Source organism: Muntiacus reevesi, chromosome 2 (genome assembly GCF_963930625.1).
Source record: "Muntiacus reevesi chromosome 2, mMunRee1.1, whole genome shotgun sequence".
Classification (NCBI taxonomy): domain Eukaryota; kingdom Metazoa; phylum Chordata; class Mammalia; order Artiodactyla; family Cervidae; genus Muntiacus; species Muntiacus reevesi.
In genome coordinates, this window is record NC_089250.1 from 63,320,361 (window position 1) to 63,336,208 (window position 15,848).

The 15,848-nt window shown below is 37.9% G+C and overlaps 1 protein-coding gene and 2 non-coding genes across 5 annotated transcripts in view; 1 reads left to right on the plus strand and 2 right to left on the minus strand.

Moving 5' to 3' along the window:
- Positions 1-15,848, plus strand: part of PHF20 (PHD finger protein 20) — a 134,692-nt gene that overhangs the window by 51,504 nt on the left and 67,340 nt on the right. For 2 of the 3 annotated variants that reach the window (XM_065921917.1, XM_065921918.1), the window contains exons 5-9: positions 3,697-3,776; positions 6,848-7,232; positions 11,667-11,780; positions 12,862-13,050; positions 13,575-13,754. In XM_065921917.1, coding sequence (XP_065777989.1) covers positions 3,697-3,776; positions 6,848-7,232; positions 11,667-11,780; positions 12,862-13,050; positions 13,575-13,754 — 948 coding nt within the window. The remainder of the gene's footprint in view (positions 1-3,696; positions 3,777-6,847; positions 7,233-11,666; positions 11,781-12,861; positions 13,051-13,574; positions 13,755-15,848) is intronic. The other variant, XM_065921919.1, reaches the window with a different exon arrangement.
- Positions 2,346-2,452, minus strand: LOC136162032 (U6 spliceosomal RNA). The gene has a single exon (XR_010661884.1). It is a non-coding gene; the product is annotated as a U6 spliceosomal RNA (small nuclear RNA).
- On the minus strand, positions 8,089-8,195 carry LOC136162023 (U6 spliceosomal RNA). The gene has a single exon (XR_010661875.1). It is a non-coding gene; the product is annotated as a U6 spliceosomal RNA (small nuclear RNA).

The window sequence follows — 15,848 nt, forward strand, 5'->3', positions numbered from 1 at the left end:
TCCAGTATTCTAGCCTGGGAAATCCAACGCACAGAGGAGCCTGGCGGGCTACACTTCATGGCATCTCTAAGAGTCGGACACAACTTAGCGGCTAAACAACAGCAACTGTTCCCTTGCTGTGTGACAGTCCCTTTGCTAAGCAGTTTCCATATCTGAGCTCATTTCCTCTTCATACAAATGTGGAAAGATTGTTGCCATCAACCCCATTCTCATTTTTCAGATGAGGAAGTCAGCTCACAGGAGAAACTGCTTGAGGTTGCAGAGCACATATGTAAACAGTAGCACGGAAGTCTGAATGGAGGTCTGCAGGGCTCCAAGGTTCCTGAAACTGCAGTGGCCACAGTATCAGCCTGCTTCTCAGGAGCAGGGTTTTCCTTAAGCAGCAGGAGTTTCAGTTAGGGCCAGGTGCCCGATGGGGGAGTGTGTGTGTGTGTGTGTGTGTGTGTGTGTACACGTGTATGTGCACCTGATGCAGTAGGGTGGGAATAGATGGTCTGTGCTTCTTGGAGCCTACTGGTGTCTTGAGAGCCCTGATTAGTGGAGACAGGCTCTGTCCCAGTCCCTGCGTGGTGATCATAGGCAGTTCACTCTCCTTGCTCTGAATTCATCTGAGCAATTGTAAATGGAAGAAGGGATTGTAATAGACGAGCAATTTGGGAAATTGTTGGCTGCAGAACCTAAGCCCATTATGTAAAATTGCTAAGAGGAGAAGGCTTAGGGGAAGATTTGCCTGCAGACATGGACCTGTCCCATCCCCCAGCCCACCTTTGAGGCACATCTGTGGGAACCTCAAGACTTTGAGAAACCATGTTTGAAAACTCCTCTCCATGATATTATGGAATTCTATGACTCCTGAAGAATGAGCGGGATAGTAAAAGGGCCCTGAAGTCACAGTTATGGTAGATTTCAGGAGCAACATAAATCTGTCCTTTCCAGAGTCACCTGTGTATCCCTCTTTCCTTGGTCCTGGGGAAGATGAGTTTGCTACCGGTCTCAAGTTTTGTTCTTACATCCCTTCTGCTATTACTAACTTCTATAAGGTTGTCTGATATGCTGGGTTCTTAACCCACAGAGAGCAAGGCCAGGAAGCTTGGTTTCATCTGGTAGAGACTGGAACTTCTTAAGGGAGCCTGAGGCAGGTCGCCTTTGTGTCACTAATGTTCTCATTTTGAATCCTGTCATTTACATGTGTTTTGTTGATGTTGTTTGTGGCCACAGGAGAGATCCTTGCCAGCCACCCTTTGGAGGATTCCTTGGGAAGACGTTCTTTTATTTATTTTTTAATTTTTATTTTTTTGGGAGAAGACGTTCTTTTAGTTATGCACTAAACCGTTAAAGTCGACTTAGAGCCTCTCTCCAGGTCTAGGCCACTGTTGTTTGCGGAATGTGTTTCCTCCGAGTTATTGAAGCCCAAGTTAGCTGTGTGCATGATCAAGGGAGAAAGTTTCAAGATGATCCCTTGTAGTTCTTTGAAAGTAAAAAGGGTCAGGGCTGGGATATTGTTATCTAACAGCAGTGGTCCCCTAGGCCCTTTGGCCATAGTTTGGGTCATTTCAGAGGGGCCACTGGTGCTCTGGGTCTGTGGTTTGGAGTTGAGGCTGAGGGACTTGGGGAATAGGTATGTCGGGTTGGGAGAGAAGTCAGCAGACAGGCTTGGGTTCTGCCCCTAGCTCTGTTGTTCCTCTGAGGCCTCCATCTGAGCCTGCCGTCAGGAGTAAGCTTCAAAATTGACCTCAAGTAGCTGAAAATTTTGGACTTTTGGGTTTAAGTTGTAAGCACTGTTTTTAAGTTGTCCTGTCGATTTGAAATGTCTGTAGAAATGGAGAGTTTCCATTTTGATGTAACTGATGCTGAGATTTGTTGATTAAGATCATTGAAAGTATAGTCTTGGATGGCCTGTTGGCATGCTTGATATTTAAGATTTCTAAAGAATTGGTTTTTTTTAAAGGTCATCACCCCCAAACTGCAATCCTTAGACTGACCAGAGCTTTGCTTTGAAAAGGGTCTGTTTAGGGTCCCACAGCATTGCTTCTTTGTTTGCCAACAGCCTCACAATAGAGGCAGGAAGACAGGATCCCAGGCCTTTGTTGTTAAGTACTCATCAGTAATTGCTGATAGCCTGTCATCTCATTGCTTGCCTTAACCAACCAACTATGTATCCTTGTATCTATCTTGTTTGTTAGCCACTTTTATGTGTTGACAATACTTGTGACAAATAATCACTTAAAAAAAAATTTTTTTTTTTCATTTATTTTTATTAGTTGGAGGCTAATTACTTTACAGTATTGTAGTGGTTTTTGCCATACATTGACATGAATCAGCCATGGATTTACATGTGTTCCCCCCAAAATATGGAACGCTTCATGAATTTGTGTGTCATCCTTGCGCAGGGGCCATGCTAATCTTCTCTGTATCGTTCCAATTTTAGTATATATGCTGCTGAAGCAAGCACTGATTCAAAATTCTTTTTTGTGTGTATTTTTGTTTTGATTCACAATTCTTAAAGGTTATACTCCACTTATAATTGTTATGAAGTATTGGCTATATTCCCTGTGTTGTATAATATATCCTTGTACATTATCTATAATAATTTGTACTTCTTAATCCTCTACCCCTATCTTGCCCCTCCCTGTTTCCCTCTCCTCACTGGTAACCACTAGTTTGTTCTCTGTGTCTATGAATCTGTTTCTTTTTTTGTTATATTCACTAACTTGTGTTTTTTAATTTTTTTTTTTTAACTTGTGTTTTTTAGATTCTGCTTATAAGTGAGATCATATAATATTCATTTTTGTCTGTCTAATTTATTTCACTTAGCACAATACCCTCCTTCAGGTCCATCCATGTTGCTGTAAATGGCAAAATTTCTTTTTTTTTTTTTTTAATAGCTGAGTAGTGTTCCAGTGTGTGTGTGTGTGTGTGTGTGTATCCAGATATACATATATCTGTCCATCATCTCTATCCATTCATCTGTTGATGACACTTAGGTTGCTTCCAGATCTTGGCAATTGTAAATAATGCTGCTATGAACATTTGGGTGCGTGTATCTTTTTGAATTAATGTTTTTGTTTTTGTTTAGGATGTATATCAAAAAGTGGAATTGCTGGGTTATATGGTAGTTCTATTTTTAGTTTTTTGAGAAACCTCCATACTGTTTTCCACAGTGGCTGTACCAATTTACATTCCCACTAAGAATATAATACAGTATATCTTTCCATCTGTGTCATCTTCAGTTTCTTACATCAGTGTCTTATAGTTTTTCAAGTACAGGTCCTGTAGCTCCTTAAGTAGGTTTATTCCTAGGACTCATTCTTTTTGAAGCAATGATAAATGGGATTTTTCCCTTAATTTCTCTTTCTGGTAGTTCATTGTTGGTGTTTCTTTACATTCTTAATTGTTTTACTGCTATTTGCTCTTGGTCTAAATTCAGTGCAAGTTTTAAAAATTTTAGTGTAACACCATGAAAATGAATTTTTTTGATGGATTTTGATCTGTGTAGGTAAACAAATCTATAATGATAAAGAGAAAAAAGGCAGACATACTACTATCTTGGACATAAGAAAGACCAGCTGTGATTCGTAAACAATTTTTTAATTCCTGTAGGTTTATTATTGTGGTTGGAGCTCCTTTGTGTTTATACTTTGAAAAGTTTTGTTGCTTTCATAAAACAAGTTAAAATCATATCTTTTTGAATTTTAGGTACTTACACTGTGAAATTTTATGATGGAGTAGTTCAGACTGTCAAACATATTCATGTCAAAGCTTTTTCCAAAGATCAGGTGAGAAATGTGGATTTATGCTTTTGTGGTATGCATAATGCTAATATTATAGTTTTGTTTCTCAAAGATGCTACATTTGTTTATGATGGCAAACACTTTCCTTCATCTGACATGATTTCTCCAAAAAGCAATATACAAGTTTTCAGATATTGTGAATGTTTCTCTCTCTTTGCCTTTTTCTTTTCCTACAATCTTCTTTTCTGAAGTGCCAATACTTAAGTACCATTGCCTGTTAGGTCTTTTTTTCAAAATGCCTGGAGATTATTCTTTTCTCTCTCTCCCTGTGCCCTGCCCCTAGAGCTGTTTCCTCTCTTGGGGAACTTGCTGAGTGCTTGAGGGGATCTAGAGATGTTTTCTCCTCCTCATCTGACTTTGCCTTTTAGCTCAGGACGTAGACTTGGCAATCACTGGTGCTAGATGTGCCTGAGTTGAAAAGTTTATTTTCTGTTGTCCTTTTCCTCATCCACATCTGAGCACAGGTCCTGAGTTTTGACATTGTAAAGTGTTGCCTACTTTCTTCATGATTTTTTCCCCTTTTAGTTTATTTTACATTTATGTCTTAATGAAATAGCTGAGGGGAAAGATTCTGATGGTTACTATTATTTATCTCTGTGGGTGGTTGATGTGGCAGTATTTGGTAATGCCGGAACCTGTTGTTTTATGATCAAAGGCTTTTACTTTAATAAATTCTTTTATACATATTTAGCATTTTCAAAGCATCATGATACATGATATTGTTAAAGATAGCCTCAAAAGTGTTTTTTTGCCTTTTGCTGGTTTTCCTCTTCAGAAAATTGATAAAATTGTAAAGCTTTAGCCCTGAAGATGTTTTCTCTTTGATCATTTGCTTTTCGGGCATCTCAGGAGCTACACAGCACTCTATAAATTATTTTGGCCTTAAATTTGGCGTTTTTTTTTTTTTTTTTTTTTTTTTTAATTTTATTTTATTAGTTGGAGGCCAATTACTTCACAACATTTCAGTGGGTTTTGTACATTGACACGAATCAGCCATTGAGTTACACGTATTCCCCATCCCGATCCCCCCTCCCACAATTTGGCAGTTTTTGTGTTAAGTTTGTGGAATGAGTTCATTTAGACAGAGGATTGTTTTTTTTTTTTTTTTTAATTTTTTATTTTTTTTAGAGGACTGTTTTAAGAACATGTCAAAAGCTGCAAGATTGTGTCTAGAATCTCCCCAAGTGGAAGGACAGGGCTCCAAATAACATTCAGCTGCTGTCTCTGGTTGATAGTACTCATAGGGCCTTGACTTGGAGACAGGCACCTCACCCTGTGTGGACTGTGGGTCTTCAGTTCTCAATTCCTAGTTGCCTCTGAGTGTCTATTGTCATCTCAGACCTGGCAGGTGATCAAGCACAGGCCCATGGCTCCTGTTTGTTTTCCTTTCCCAAGAGGACATACTGTTTTGGAAATAACTTCTTAGTGAGGCCACTTACAAAGCAAAACTTCTTAAAAAATATTTATCAACTTTTAAAGCTTTTTTTCATATAGTAATGGCTTCTTTTTTTTTTTTTTTTTAAATAGGCAGTTACTGCCCTAAATGGTTTGATAATCTATATTTCAGGGACATTTATCTTTTTTTGTACTTATAAAAATATATTTGTTTGCTGTAGAAAATTTAGAAAGCACAGAAAAACACATTGAAAGTAAAAGTTGTTTAGTTCTGTCATCTAGATACAGTTGCTCGTAACATTTTGATGTATAGCCTTCTGTATTTTTTAAAAAGATATTTATGTATATAGATATTTCTTTTCCCAATTTGAGTCATACGTTACTGTTCTATAACTTTCTCTTTTAACAAAATAATGTTTTCCTAAGTTCCTAAGTCCTATATGGGAATATAGCTTTTAATGGCTATGTAGTGTTTATAGTATGTATATAACCAACTTTGTGTAACCAGTTTCCTAGTGGTCATTTAAAGATATTTGTAAGTGTGAGTACACAAGTCTAATTATTTTATTAGAAAATTTCATTTCTAGGAGTTCATTGTGGTTCAAAAGTAGAATCGTAAGTCTTTTGACCCAAATTGCCAACCCCCCTTCATGGTGGTTGTGATTTATATTTCTGCCAGCAGTTACTAAGGAGGGCTTGTTCTCAAACCTGGCTGCTTTTAGACAATTTAGAGGACTTGAAAAATAAAATTTCCTCCTAGGCTCTAACCACAAGGATTCTCCTTATTTATTATTTTTCCCCTTGGGACAAATTTAACTTTTACTCACCGCATATTTAGAGACTCCTTGCTCCTGGAGAAGCTCTGTGTGCCTAGTTTGTGCTTGGTGCTAAGGGTCCCTTATGAGCTTGATGTGGTGGCCTCTGCTCTTCCCTTGAGGTCTTGGAAGGAAGATACATACACAAATAAACTTAATTGTAGTTTTGGAAACCCCAGAGCTTTCAGAGCTGGCTTTATTATGAGACAGTAGACAGTGTACCGGGAAACGAGATTTTAAACGAAAGTAATTTAGGAGGAAAGTAACCAAGAAGTAGTACTTCTTCCTGATGCACAAAAACTCAGTAGCTCAGGAACATAGCAGGACTGAGCACAGCCTTACCCAGTAGAGGAAGCAAAGACAATCTGTTACTGAGTTGGACGATCTTTACAGCTTTCCTGTTCAGCCACCAGTTACCAGTTTATTGGGTTCTTCTCTACACAGGACGTCAGCTTCTGAAAGACCCTGGGCCAGTGTAGTCACGCTTGGGATGACAGACAGGGCACGAAGGCATTTTCTTAGAACATCGCAATCAAAAAGATTGCTCCCCAGAAGTCTCTGGGGTAGTTGTCTGTCCCTTTAACTACTTCCCAGTGACTTGTTAATCATAAGGGAGATAGCATTGTCTCAGAAGGAATTCAACATGACTCTTATTTTCTTTAAACTTAGGACTGGTTCTCAAACCTCAGCATATGGATGGATATTTTCAGTGGTGCTTTCCATTATGTGACCTGAAATATATCCTCTTTTAATTTCTTTTATCTTCATAAGTTTACAAAAAACCAGCTGATTTTTTATTTGCAAGTAATCACAAAGTGTGTTTCATCGCTATTTTGCTCATTTTAGAATATTGTGGGTAATGCTAGGCCTAAAGAAACAGAACACAAAAGTCTTCTATCATCTGATAAACGAGAAAAGTTTAAAGAACAGAGAAAACCCACAGCCATTGTGAAGAAAGACAAAGAGGACAAAGCCTTAAAGACAGAAAGGCGAGCCAAGCAGTCTGATAAAGAAGGAAAGTTAATCTGTGCTGAAAAGGGGAAAGCGTCAGAGAAGAGCCTTCCCAAGAACGAGAAGGAAGATAAGGAGAACATTTCAGAAAATGACAGAGAGTACTCTGGAGATGCTCAAGTGGATAAGAAACCTGAAAATGACATTGTGAAGAGTCCACAGGAAAACTTGAGGGAGCCAAAGAGAAAGCGAGGCCGACCCCCTTCCATTGCTCCTACTGGTGAGTTTCCCAGGTGTGCACTGCGAGAGTGTTCTTTTTGTGGCTCTTTGGTTCTTTATAACTTTGTTATTCAACCTTTTGTTTTTGTGACTGACCTTGAGTCATCCTGTCACCTGAAAACAAATCGTGTCCGTGGAGCTGAATTTTATGGGAGGCATATATCCAGAGGGACATAAATTTGGGAAACATATTCTTGGCTGGGCTCCTGAGGTGAAAGATAGCTCTTCACTAGATGCTTCAGCTTATAGGATAAAACCTAGTAAGCTAAGGCCTTTTGTTTGTGCCAATTCAAATGATTCACTTCCAAGTAAGCTTACCTAGAACCTGGAATCTGGAAATAGTGTTTTCACGAGCGACATGAAAGGGGAAAAAAGAGAGGTAAGTAGGTGTGGGAATCTCTGGAGGAGGTGGGAGCAAAGAACACTGGACCTGGGAAGGGAGGGTTACCTTTGAAATTGAGCTCTCTGCAGAGTGATTATGGATTGGTAATTTTCAGTCTAAATAAAAAGCTGAGATGGCTAATTGGTAGAGTCAAGGTTAGAGGATTTAGGGAAGAGGACACAATTATTTTAAAAAGTTGAAATTTGGAATTCTTCTAGAATAGCCAAGAAAGAAACAAGCCCTGAATTTCTTCCTAAACCAAACATTCCTTCGCTGGATTGAGTGGTGTGAAAAGCTCCCAGGATCTCTGTACTGAACACTGTCTATGATTATGTGGCAGAGGCCTTCAGATATTCTTGGTTACGTGTACTTTACATAAAAGCTGTGAATCCCTACCATTTTATTTTATTTTATTTTTTAATTTTTAATTTCTTTTCCATTTATTTTTATTAGTTGGAGCCTAATTACTTTACAAAAAAATATGAAACGCTTCACGAATTTGCATGTCATCCTTGCGCAGGGGCCATGCTAATCCTCTCTGTATTGTTCCAATTTTAGTATATGTGCTGTCGAAGCGAGCACTCCCTACCATTTTAAAGTGATATCTGTTTTTTTCTTACAAGTGTAAATAGCTGCCAAAGATAAATGAAAAATATAAACTATGACATAAAATATATTTTCATCAAAACTGTGGAACTACAGTGTATGGCTGAATCCCTTCTCTGTTCACTTCAGACTATCACAGCGTTGTTAATCAGCTGTGTTTATTGTCGTTTAACGTCACTGCGTTGTGTCCGACTCTTTGTGACCCCATGGATTGTAGCCCCACGCTCCTCTGGGATTCCCTAGGCATGAATACTGGTGTGGGTTGCCATTTCCTCCTCCAGGGAATCTTCCCAACTCAGGAATTGAACCCGTGTCTTCTACATTGCAGGTGATTTCTTTACCACTGAGCCACCTGGGAAAGCCCTAGTTGACTGTACCACAATACAAAATAAAAAGTTAAAAAAATAAAAAACAAAAACCCAAAACAAAATATAAAAAACTGTGGAACTACAGCATCAACCCATTTGTTGTCCCCTTAATGATGCAGAATGCAAAGCCAGTCTTATCTATCAATCCAGACAGCAACATCATATGTAATTTTTGTGGAAAAACCCTTATTTACTTAAATAAATGTATTAGTGGTCATTCCCAGTAGGCAGCCTTCTTACATCTTAGTCCTAATTTTTAAGGTATGAAAATGGATGATGGTTTAATTTCTTCCCATTTGAAATAAGGCACTTCCCCTTTTAGTGGTGGTTTTGAGCTCAGCATTGTACCTATGCCCCCTAACTGGGGCCTAGACTTGTGCTGTCCAGTATGGTAGCTGCTAGCCACTCGTGGTTATTGAGCACTTGAAATGTGGCTATTCTGAATTGGGATGGACCATAACTCTGAAACACACACTGGAGGGAATTCCCTGGCTGCCCAGTGGTTAGGACTCCGTGCTTTCACTGCTCAGAGTCTGGGTTCAATCCCTTGTCTGGAAACTAAGATCCCACAAGCCACATGACATTGGCAAATAAACAAGAAACAAAGCAAAACCCACAAAACACACTCTGGATTTCAAATAGTACTAAACAACAGCAACAAAAAAAACCCCACCCACGAATGTAGAATATCTCAACAGTTTAAAAATATTGATTACGTATTGAAATAATATTTTTAGATGTGTTGGGTTAAATAAAATATGAATTAAATATTCATATTTGCATATATAAATGTTGCTTTTTATATTTACAGAATATTTTATATAAATATAAATTGAAAATCTATATTCAATATAAGCCATCTAATATAAACATGTAGCTATTTTATATATTTAACATAAATATAAAATATAAATTAATGTTATTTTCACTTTTTTAACTTTTCCAAGTGACAGCTGAAAATTTAAAATTATCTATGTGGCTTCCATTTGTGGCTCTCATAGTTCTATTGGACAGCAGTGGTCTAAGTTCACTGGCTTTCTCAGTACGATTCCAAGGGAGAATTAAGCTCTAATGCCCAAGGCATCTGTGACCTATGACCAATTGACTTCTGCCAACTGGTGGTGGTACTAGTTATAAACCACTCTTGAGAGAATTAAGAAAATAACCTTTGTTCTGTTTTCAAATGAGGAACCCCTGTTGAGAAGGTCTAGACGTTTTAAACCTCTGGGCAGTGTACCATATTATGATGTGGGATGTAAATAAGCAGGCCTTTTTGTGTAAGTGGGAGAAGGGCACTTATTCAAGGAAAGGTAGACAGTGTGAACAGGCAGAAATCTGATGTGTCCTCACCATAGTTTAGGGAAGAGAGTGAGTATGTGGGACTTGAGTGTTCTGAAACAGATTCCCCTTTGGTTACTCTTACAGTGGGTTATACTCTCTGGAAAGTGTGGACTGGGATACTTGCATTCCAGTCTGCAGACTGCTTCTCTGAAACCACCTTATTTCACTCAGATTAAAAATGGGGCATTCAGTTTATTGCTTGTATTAAGTGTAGGATGTTACACAAGGTAGGATCAAATTTAGTAGAGAACTGGGGTTTTCCAAGCTTACTGTTAACACTTGCCTGAGCTGTTCCTCTCCAGTTAGAATCTCTGGAGCAGGATCTGGGAATACTAATTATTAACAACCTTCCCAGATGATTCTTACTGTAAAAAGAATTCGTTGTTGGGAAACATTGAATTTTTGTGTGTTTAGCCCCGGTTTGTATATGGTATCAACGTGAAGGTTTGCCAGTATTTCATATACTTCAAATCCCCTTTAAAAATTGCTTGAAATAAGTTCATTGACATGGTGGAGGCTTGAGCTCACTAGATTATACAGACCTTACTAGAACCAGATCTGAGCTATTTAGGGAGGATTGTTTGTATTTAATGTGGAATGTATGTGATCTCTAAGTTCCCACCCTTGGAACAAAGTACTGTTGGCACATTGAGAAGCTTGGATACACAAAGAACCAAAGAGATCTGCATTCTCATCAGGTTTGCCTCCTCAAAGCTCAACCCTCTGTCCTTTCTACATTTGACATGGCAGATCTGAAACTTCTGGTCTTAGATGAGTCTTCTCTCTCCCCCTCCTTCTTCCCCTCCCATTTCTTTCCCTCTTCCCTCTGTTCTTTCCCCTGTCTGCTTCTTTCTCTTATTTCAACCTTCATCAGACTCCCTAGCCCTACCTTTCCCTCAAACTTCCCAATGTTTTTCTTTTGCTATTTTTTCTTCTGCCTGCCTTTTGGATTCTTATTTTTCCTGATGGGAGAGAACTTCTTACGTGTTACGTTTAAAAAATACAAAGTGAGTACTATCTAAGGGTTTAGCTTCTGCACTGCTAAAATTATGTCAGTGCTGGATTTGCCAGTGTTAAGCAGCCTTGTCTGGAATACTGGCTATCAAATAGCATGGTCTCCTGAGATTTTTCTGGAATTGTTTTTAAGCGGTTGTAAATGTTGACATTCTCTTTGGTCCATCAAAACTAGGACCAATGCCAAGCTAACCAGTTCAGCAAGTAGAGGTTGAAAATAATAATCAAGCTTTAGTCCCGGGGTACAACATTTTAAGAATTAGCCTGCATGGTGGGTTTCCTGAGTATTGGATAAGCCAAATTTTGATGAGAAGATTTGATGGTTATAAAAATGATTTTACTGTTGCCTTTGTACCCTCATATTTTAAAGGAGTCATATTAGGATATTTGAGGAGTGGGTTTCAGGAGATCAGTATATGACTAGAGCTGGATCATAGGAAAGATTACAAAGATTCAGAAGTCAGTCTGCAGGGTGTCAGCATTTCCTATAAGGAAGTAATCTCTCACCCATTTCACTTTTTACTCCTTTTGGCTTAAGTAAGAATGTGCTTTGAGGGTTTATTTATCATGCAATGATTTGTGTGGATGTGTATATATATATGTGTGTGTGTGTGTGTATACACATACATATACACACATACGTTTTATTTGTATACAGCATGAGAATTGGTCAATAAAAAACTACGTATCTTTTTGTGTATGTGTGGTTTTATATACATTGTAGCTGTGGATTCAAACTCTCAAACTTTGCAACCAATAACATTGGAATTGAGAAGACGGAAAATATCAAAAGGAAGCGAAGTCCCGTTAAAACGTCCTCGGCTTGACAAAAATTCATGTGAGTCTTCAGTTTGTGTATGTGTGGCTGGAACTTGACAACTGTTGGGTTAGCTCCCTTGTGTCTGTGTTGTCCCCTGGGCCTTATAGACTCTAATGCTTGTTGATCACAGGGGCTAGTGTGAGTGGGATGTGTTTGGATCAGAGGAGTTTTGCTAGAGGGAGAATAAATCCCCAAACACAAGCTGTGTTAATGTTGACTTCAGTAATGCCGTTTCCATACCCATCTGATTTGGATTCCACTGGAAATTTAATGGCTTAGGAAGTGATGGATTTCATATGCTGAGTGAAACTTTATATATTTATTGATCTTACTGTAGCACAGGGAGCTATATTCAATATTTTAAAATAACTTAGTGTAGTGGAAGAGTCTGAAAAAGAGCATATATATGTGCATGAACCTATATATTCATGCACACCTGAAACTATCACAATGTTGTAAATCAACTATACTTCCATTTTTAAAAATGCTATTTATTGATTTTTAAAAAAACACCCTATTGGTTCCAGAAAGGACTTGTGATGGCTCTAAGGCTCTGTAAACCTTTTTGCCTTGGGGTGTTGTTAATACGTACGTTTTTATGTTGGAAAGCCCCAAAATAGAACTTGTCAAGATTGGGGTGTGATCTTGCCCACATATTTTCAGATCACAAATCCTTAAATTAGGAAAATTATGTCCTGGCAGAAAGACTGTGCCTTTATTTAAAACTATAAGCCAGGATAAGGTATTTCCTTTCATCACTGATGCCAGGAGTCTGTTTGAAGCCCTTATCAAGGCAGCCAGTCCAGCAATCTATGTGTGCTAATTCACTTCAGTAGTGTCCAGCTCTTGTGACTCCATGGATTGTAGCCCGCCAGGCTCCTCTGTCCATGGGATTCTCCAGGCAAGAATACTGGAGTGGGTTGCCATTTCCTCCTCCAGGGGATCTTCCCAACCCAAATATCAAACCTGCGTCTCTTATGTCTCCTGCATTGGTAGGTGGGTTCTTTACCACTAGCACCACGTGGGAAGCCCCAGAAATCTGTAGTAGCAGAGTTATTTCTTCTGGTCTCTTGACTACAACTCTCTTAATGGTTTATAGCCCAGGAAAAGTCAAAAAACTACTCGGAAAACACTGACAAAGACTTATCAAGGAGACGGTCTTCCAGGCTGTCCACTAATGGGACCCACGAAATTCTAGATCCTGACTTGGTTGTATCAGATTTGGTTGATACGGTTAATATTGATCCTTTGCAAAACACTTCATCCAATACCAAGGAATCAGAAGAAGGTGAGTCAGAGTCTGTTCTAGAATGGTCTTGCCAACCTGCTGCCTGTCTGGTGAGAACCAATCTAAATCAGTCATTGTGTACTGCCTTACACAAGTTTTGGATTGTCTTGAAATCAAGATATGGATTTGGCTGCAGTGTTTCTCATATTATTTTTCACTGAGGATTCACAGACAAACTTTTGTGTGTGTCTGTGATTGATTTTGCTTGTGTATGTGAATGTTGGATTGGAGGAACAGTGCTAAAGGGCTTCGTTCTTCTGTCTTTCTGATGCCATCTTACTCTAGTGCCTTTTTGTTAGTGTTTCCAGTAGATCCTCCCTTCACTTTAGCTTCTTATTAGCCTTTTTCTTTGATATGCTTACAACCCTGACTATATGTGCTGGAACCTGTGAATGTATTCTTGTATGCTGTGAAGTGAATGGCTTCCTCTAAAAAGACCCTGACTTTATCAGTCTTTTGTGGGACTTTTGGTTCTCAGATTAAATACATGTATATGTTCCCCAATCTTTTTGTTTTTCTTCTAGGTCAGTTGAAATCTCCTTTAGAAGCTGGCCAGGTCTCATCCGCGCTAACTTGCCACTCCACTGGGGATGGATTGGGGCCTGCAGGCTTGGAGTTGAACTGCAAGTCAATGGGAGAAAACACTATGAAAACAGAACCGGCTTCTCCCCTTGCTGAATTACAAGAGATTTCTACTGTGGCAGGTTCATATTTAGAGTTAACATAATCCGCTTATAAAATATACTTTTGCTTCTGCTTTGATTGTGAACTAAAAAAATAAACTTTCCTGATTTTTTTTTTCGCCCTTTATTAACAATTTCTTATTATGATGCTATATACTTAAAAAGTGCTGCATGCTTGTCTGATATTGCTAATTTGTGCTTCCTCTCTTTTCTTGATTTACTGAGGATTTATCAGTTTTGTAAATAATTTCAAAGAACTTAACCTTTTGCTTTTAGTTTTCTCTATTTAAAAAAAGTCATTGATTTCTGTTTTGATCTTGTTTTCTTTCTTTAAATGTTTCTATAAATATAGGTCATTGATTTTAGATCTTTTTCTAATATGAGCATTTAAAGTTATAAAATTTTCTACTAAGCACTTGCTTTAGCTGCATCCTACAAATTTTGATATGTTGTATTTTCATTTTCATTCAGTTCAGAATATCTATGATTTATTTGTTGACTGTGTGTTACTTAGAAATATGTTTCATTTCCAAGTATTGGGTTCTTTTATAGATACCTTGTTGTTACTGATTTCTGATATAATTCCATGATGGTCAAAGAACATACTCTATAGGATTTCAATCTTTATTTGTCTTTATTTTTGGCCATGCCACGGGGCATGGAAGCTTTTAGTTCCCCTGCCAAGGATCAAACCCACACGTTCTGCAGTAAAAGCATAGGATCTTAACCACTGGACTGCCAGAGAATTACCCCAATCTTTATACATTTGCTGTGCTGCTTTTTATGGTCCAACATGTGATCTATCTTGATGAATATTCTGTATGCATTTGAAAAAATTGTGTGTTCTGCCATGGTTGTAAATCTGTAGTTAGGTCAGGGTGGTTGATGGTGTTCTTCTGATACGTTGCCACTGGTTTAGTTTTGTTTTTTCTGTGTGTGTATCTGTTTCTACCAGTTACTAAGAGATGGGTGATTGTGGATTTGTCTTTTTCTCCCTTTAATTCTATTAGTCTTGATCCATGTATTTGGAAGTTTTGTTTTTATTTGCATGCATATTTTTAATTGCTATGTCCTCCTAATGAATTGCCCCGCTTTGTGTTTTGTTTTGGCTGTAGGGCTTGTGGAATGTTCCCTGACCAGGAATTGAACCCAGGCCCTGGAAGTGAAAGCCCCAAATCCTAACCATGAATTGCCCTCTTTGTAATGTGAAATATCACTGTATCTTTGGTGGTAGTCTTTTTCTTGACTGTAACACTATCGTGCTTAAATTTGTTTTAGTTTTGTATTTAACCTGCTTGAGAGTCACTGAACTTGAATATGAAAATTGACTTAATTCTTGTGTCCTTTTTCTGATATTAGAACAGGTACTCCACCTTTCTTTTGCTTTCTATATACATGGTCTATCTCTTTCTGTCTCTTTTCTTTCAATATAACTATGCCTTTAAGTTCAAACTGCCTTTTATAGATAGTTGGGTTTGAATTTTAACTGCATTGTTTAGTTACATTAAATGAAATTACTGATACGATTGCATTGAGGTCTGTCATTTTGCATTTTGTTGTGTGTTGATCCTGTGTTTTGTTCTTTTCCTTCTTTCCTATTTTTTCAGGTTAATTGAATTTTTAAAATTCAATTTTAATTCATCCATTGGCCTTAAGCTATGCTTCTTAGCATTTGTTTTAGAGGTTACTCTAGGTATTACAATGTATATATGTACTTTTCACAGTTTACTTATAGTTAATATTGAACCATCTTATGTAAAATGCTGTGTAATCCAGTAACATCTCTTATGCTCTAGTTATCACATGAATTGAATCTATGTATGCTATAAAGTTGACAGTATAGTATTATAATTTTTGCTCATGTATTTTAAAGAAGATAAAAGAGATGGTGATTTACACATGTATTTACCACATCCAGTATTCTTCATATCTTTTGTTTTTTAATTTATTTATTTTTAATTGGAAGATAGTTGCTTTATAATATTGTGTTGGTTTTTGCCATATATCGACATGAATCAGCCATAGGTATATGCATGTCCCTTCCCTCTTGAACCTCCCTACTTTATTTCTTCTTGAAGATTTCTTTTCATGTTAAATTTTCCTTTCATGTTTTAT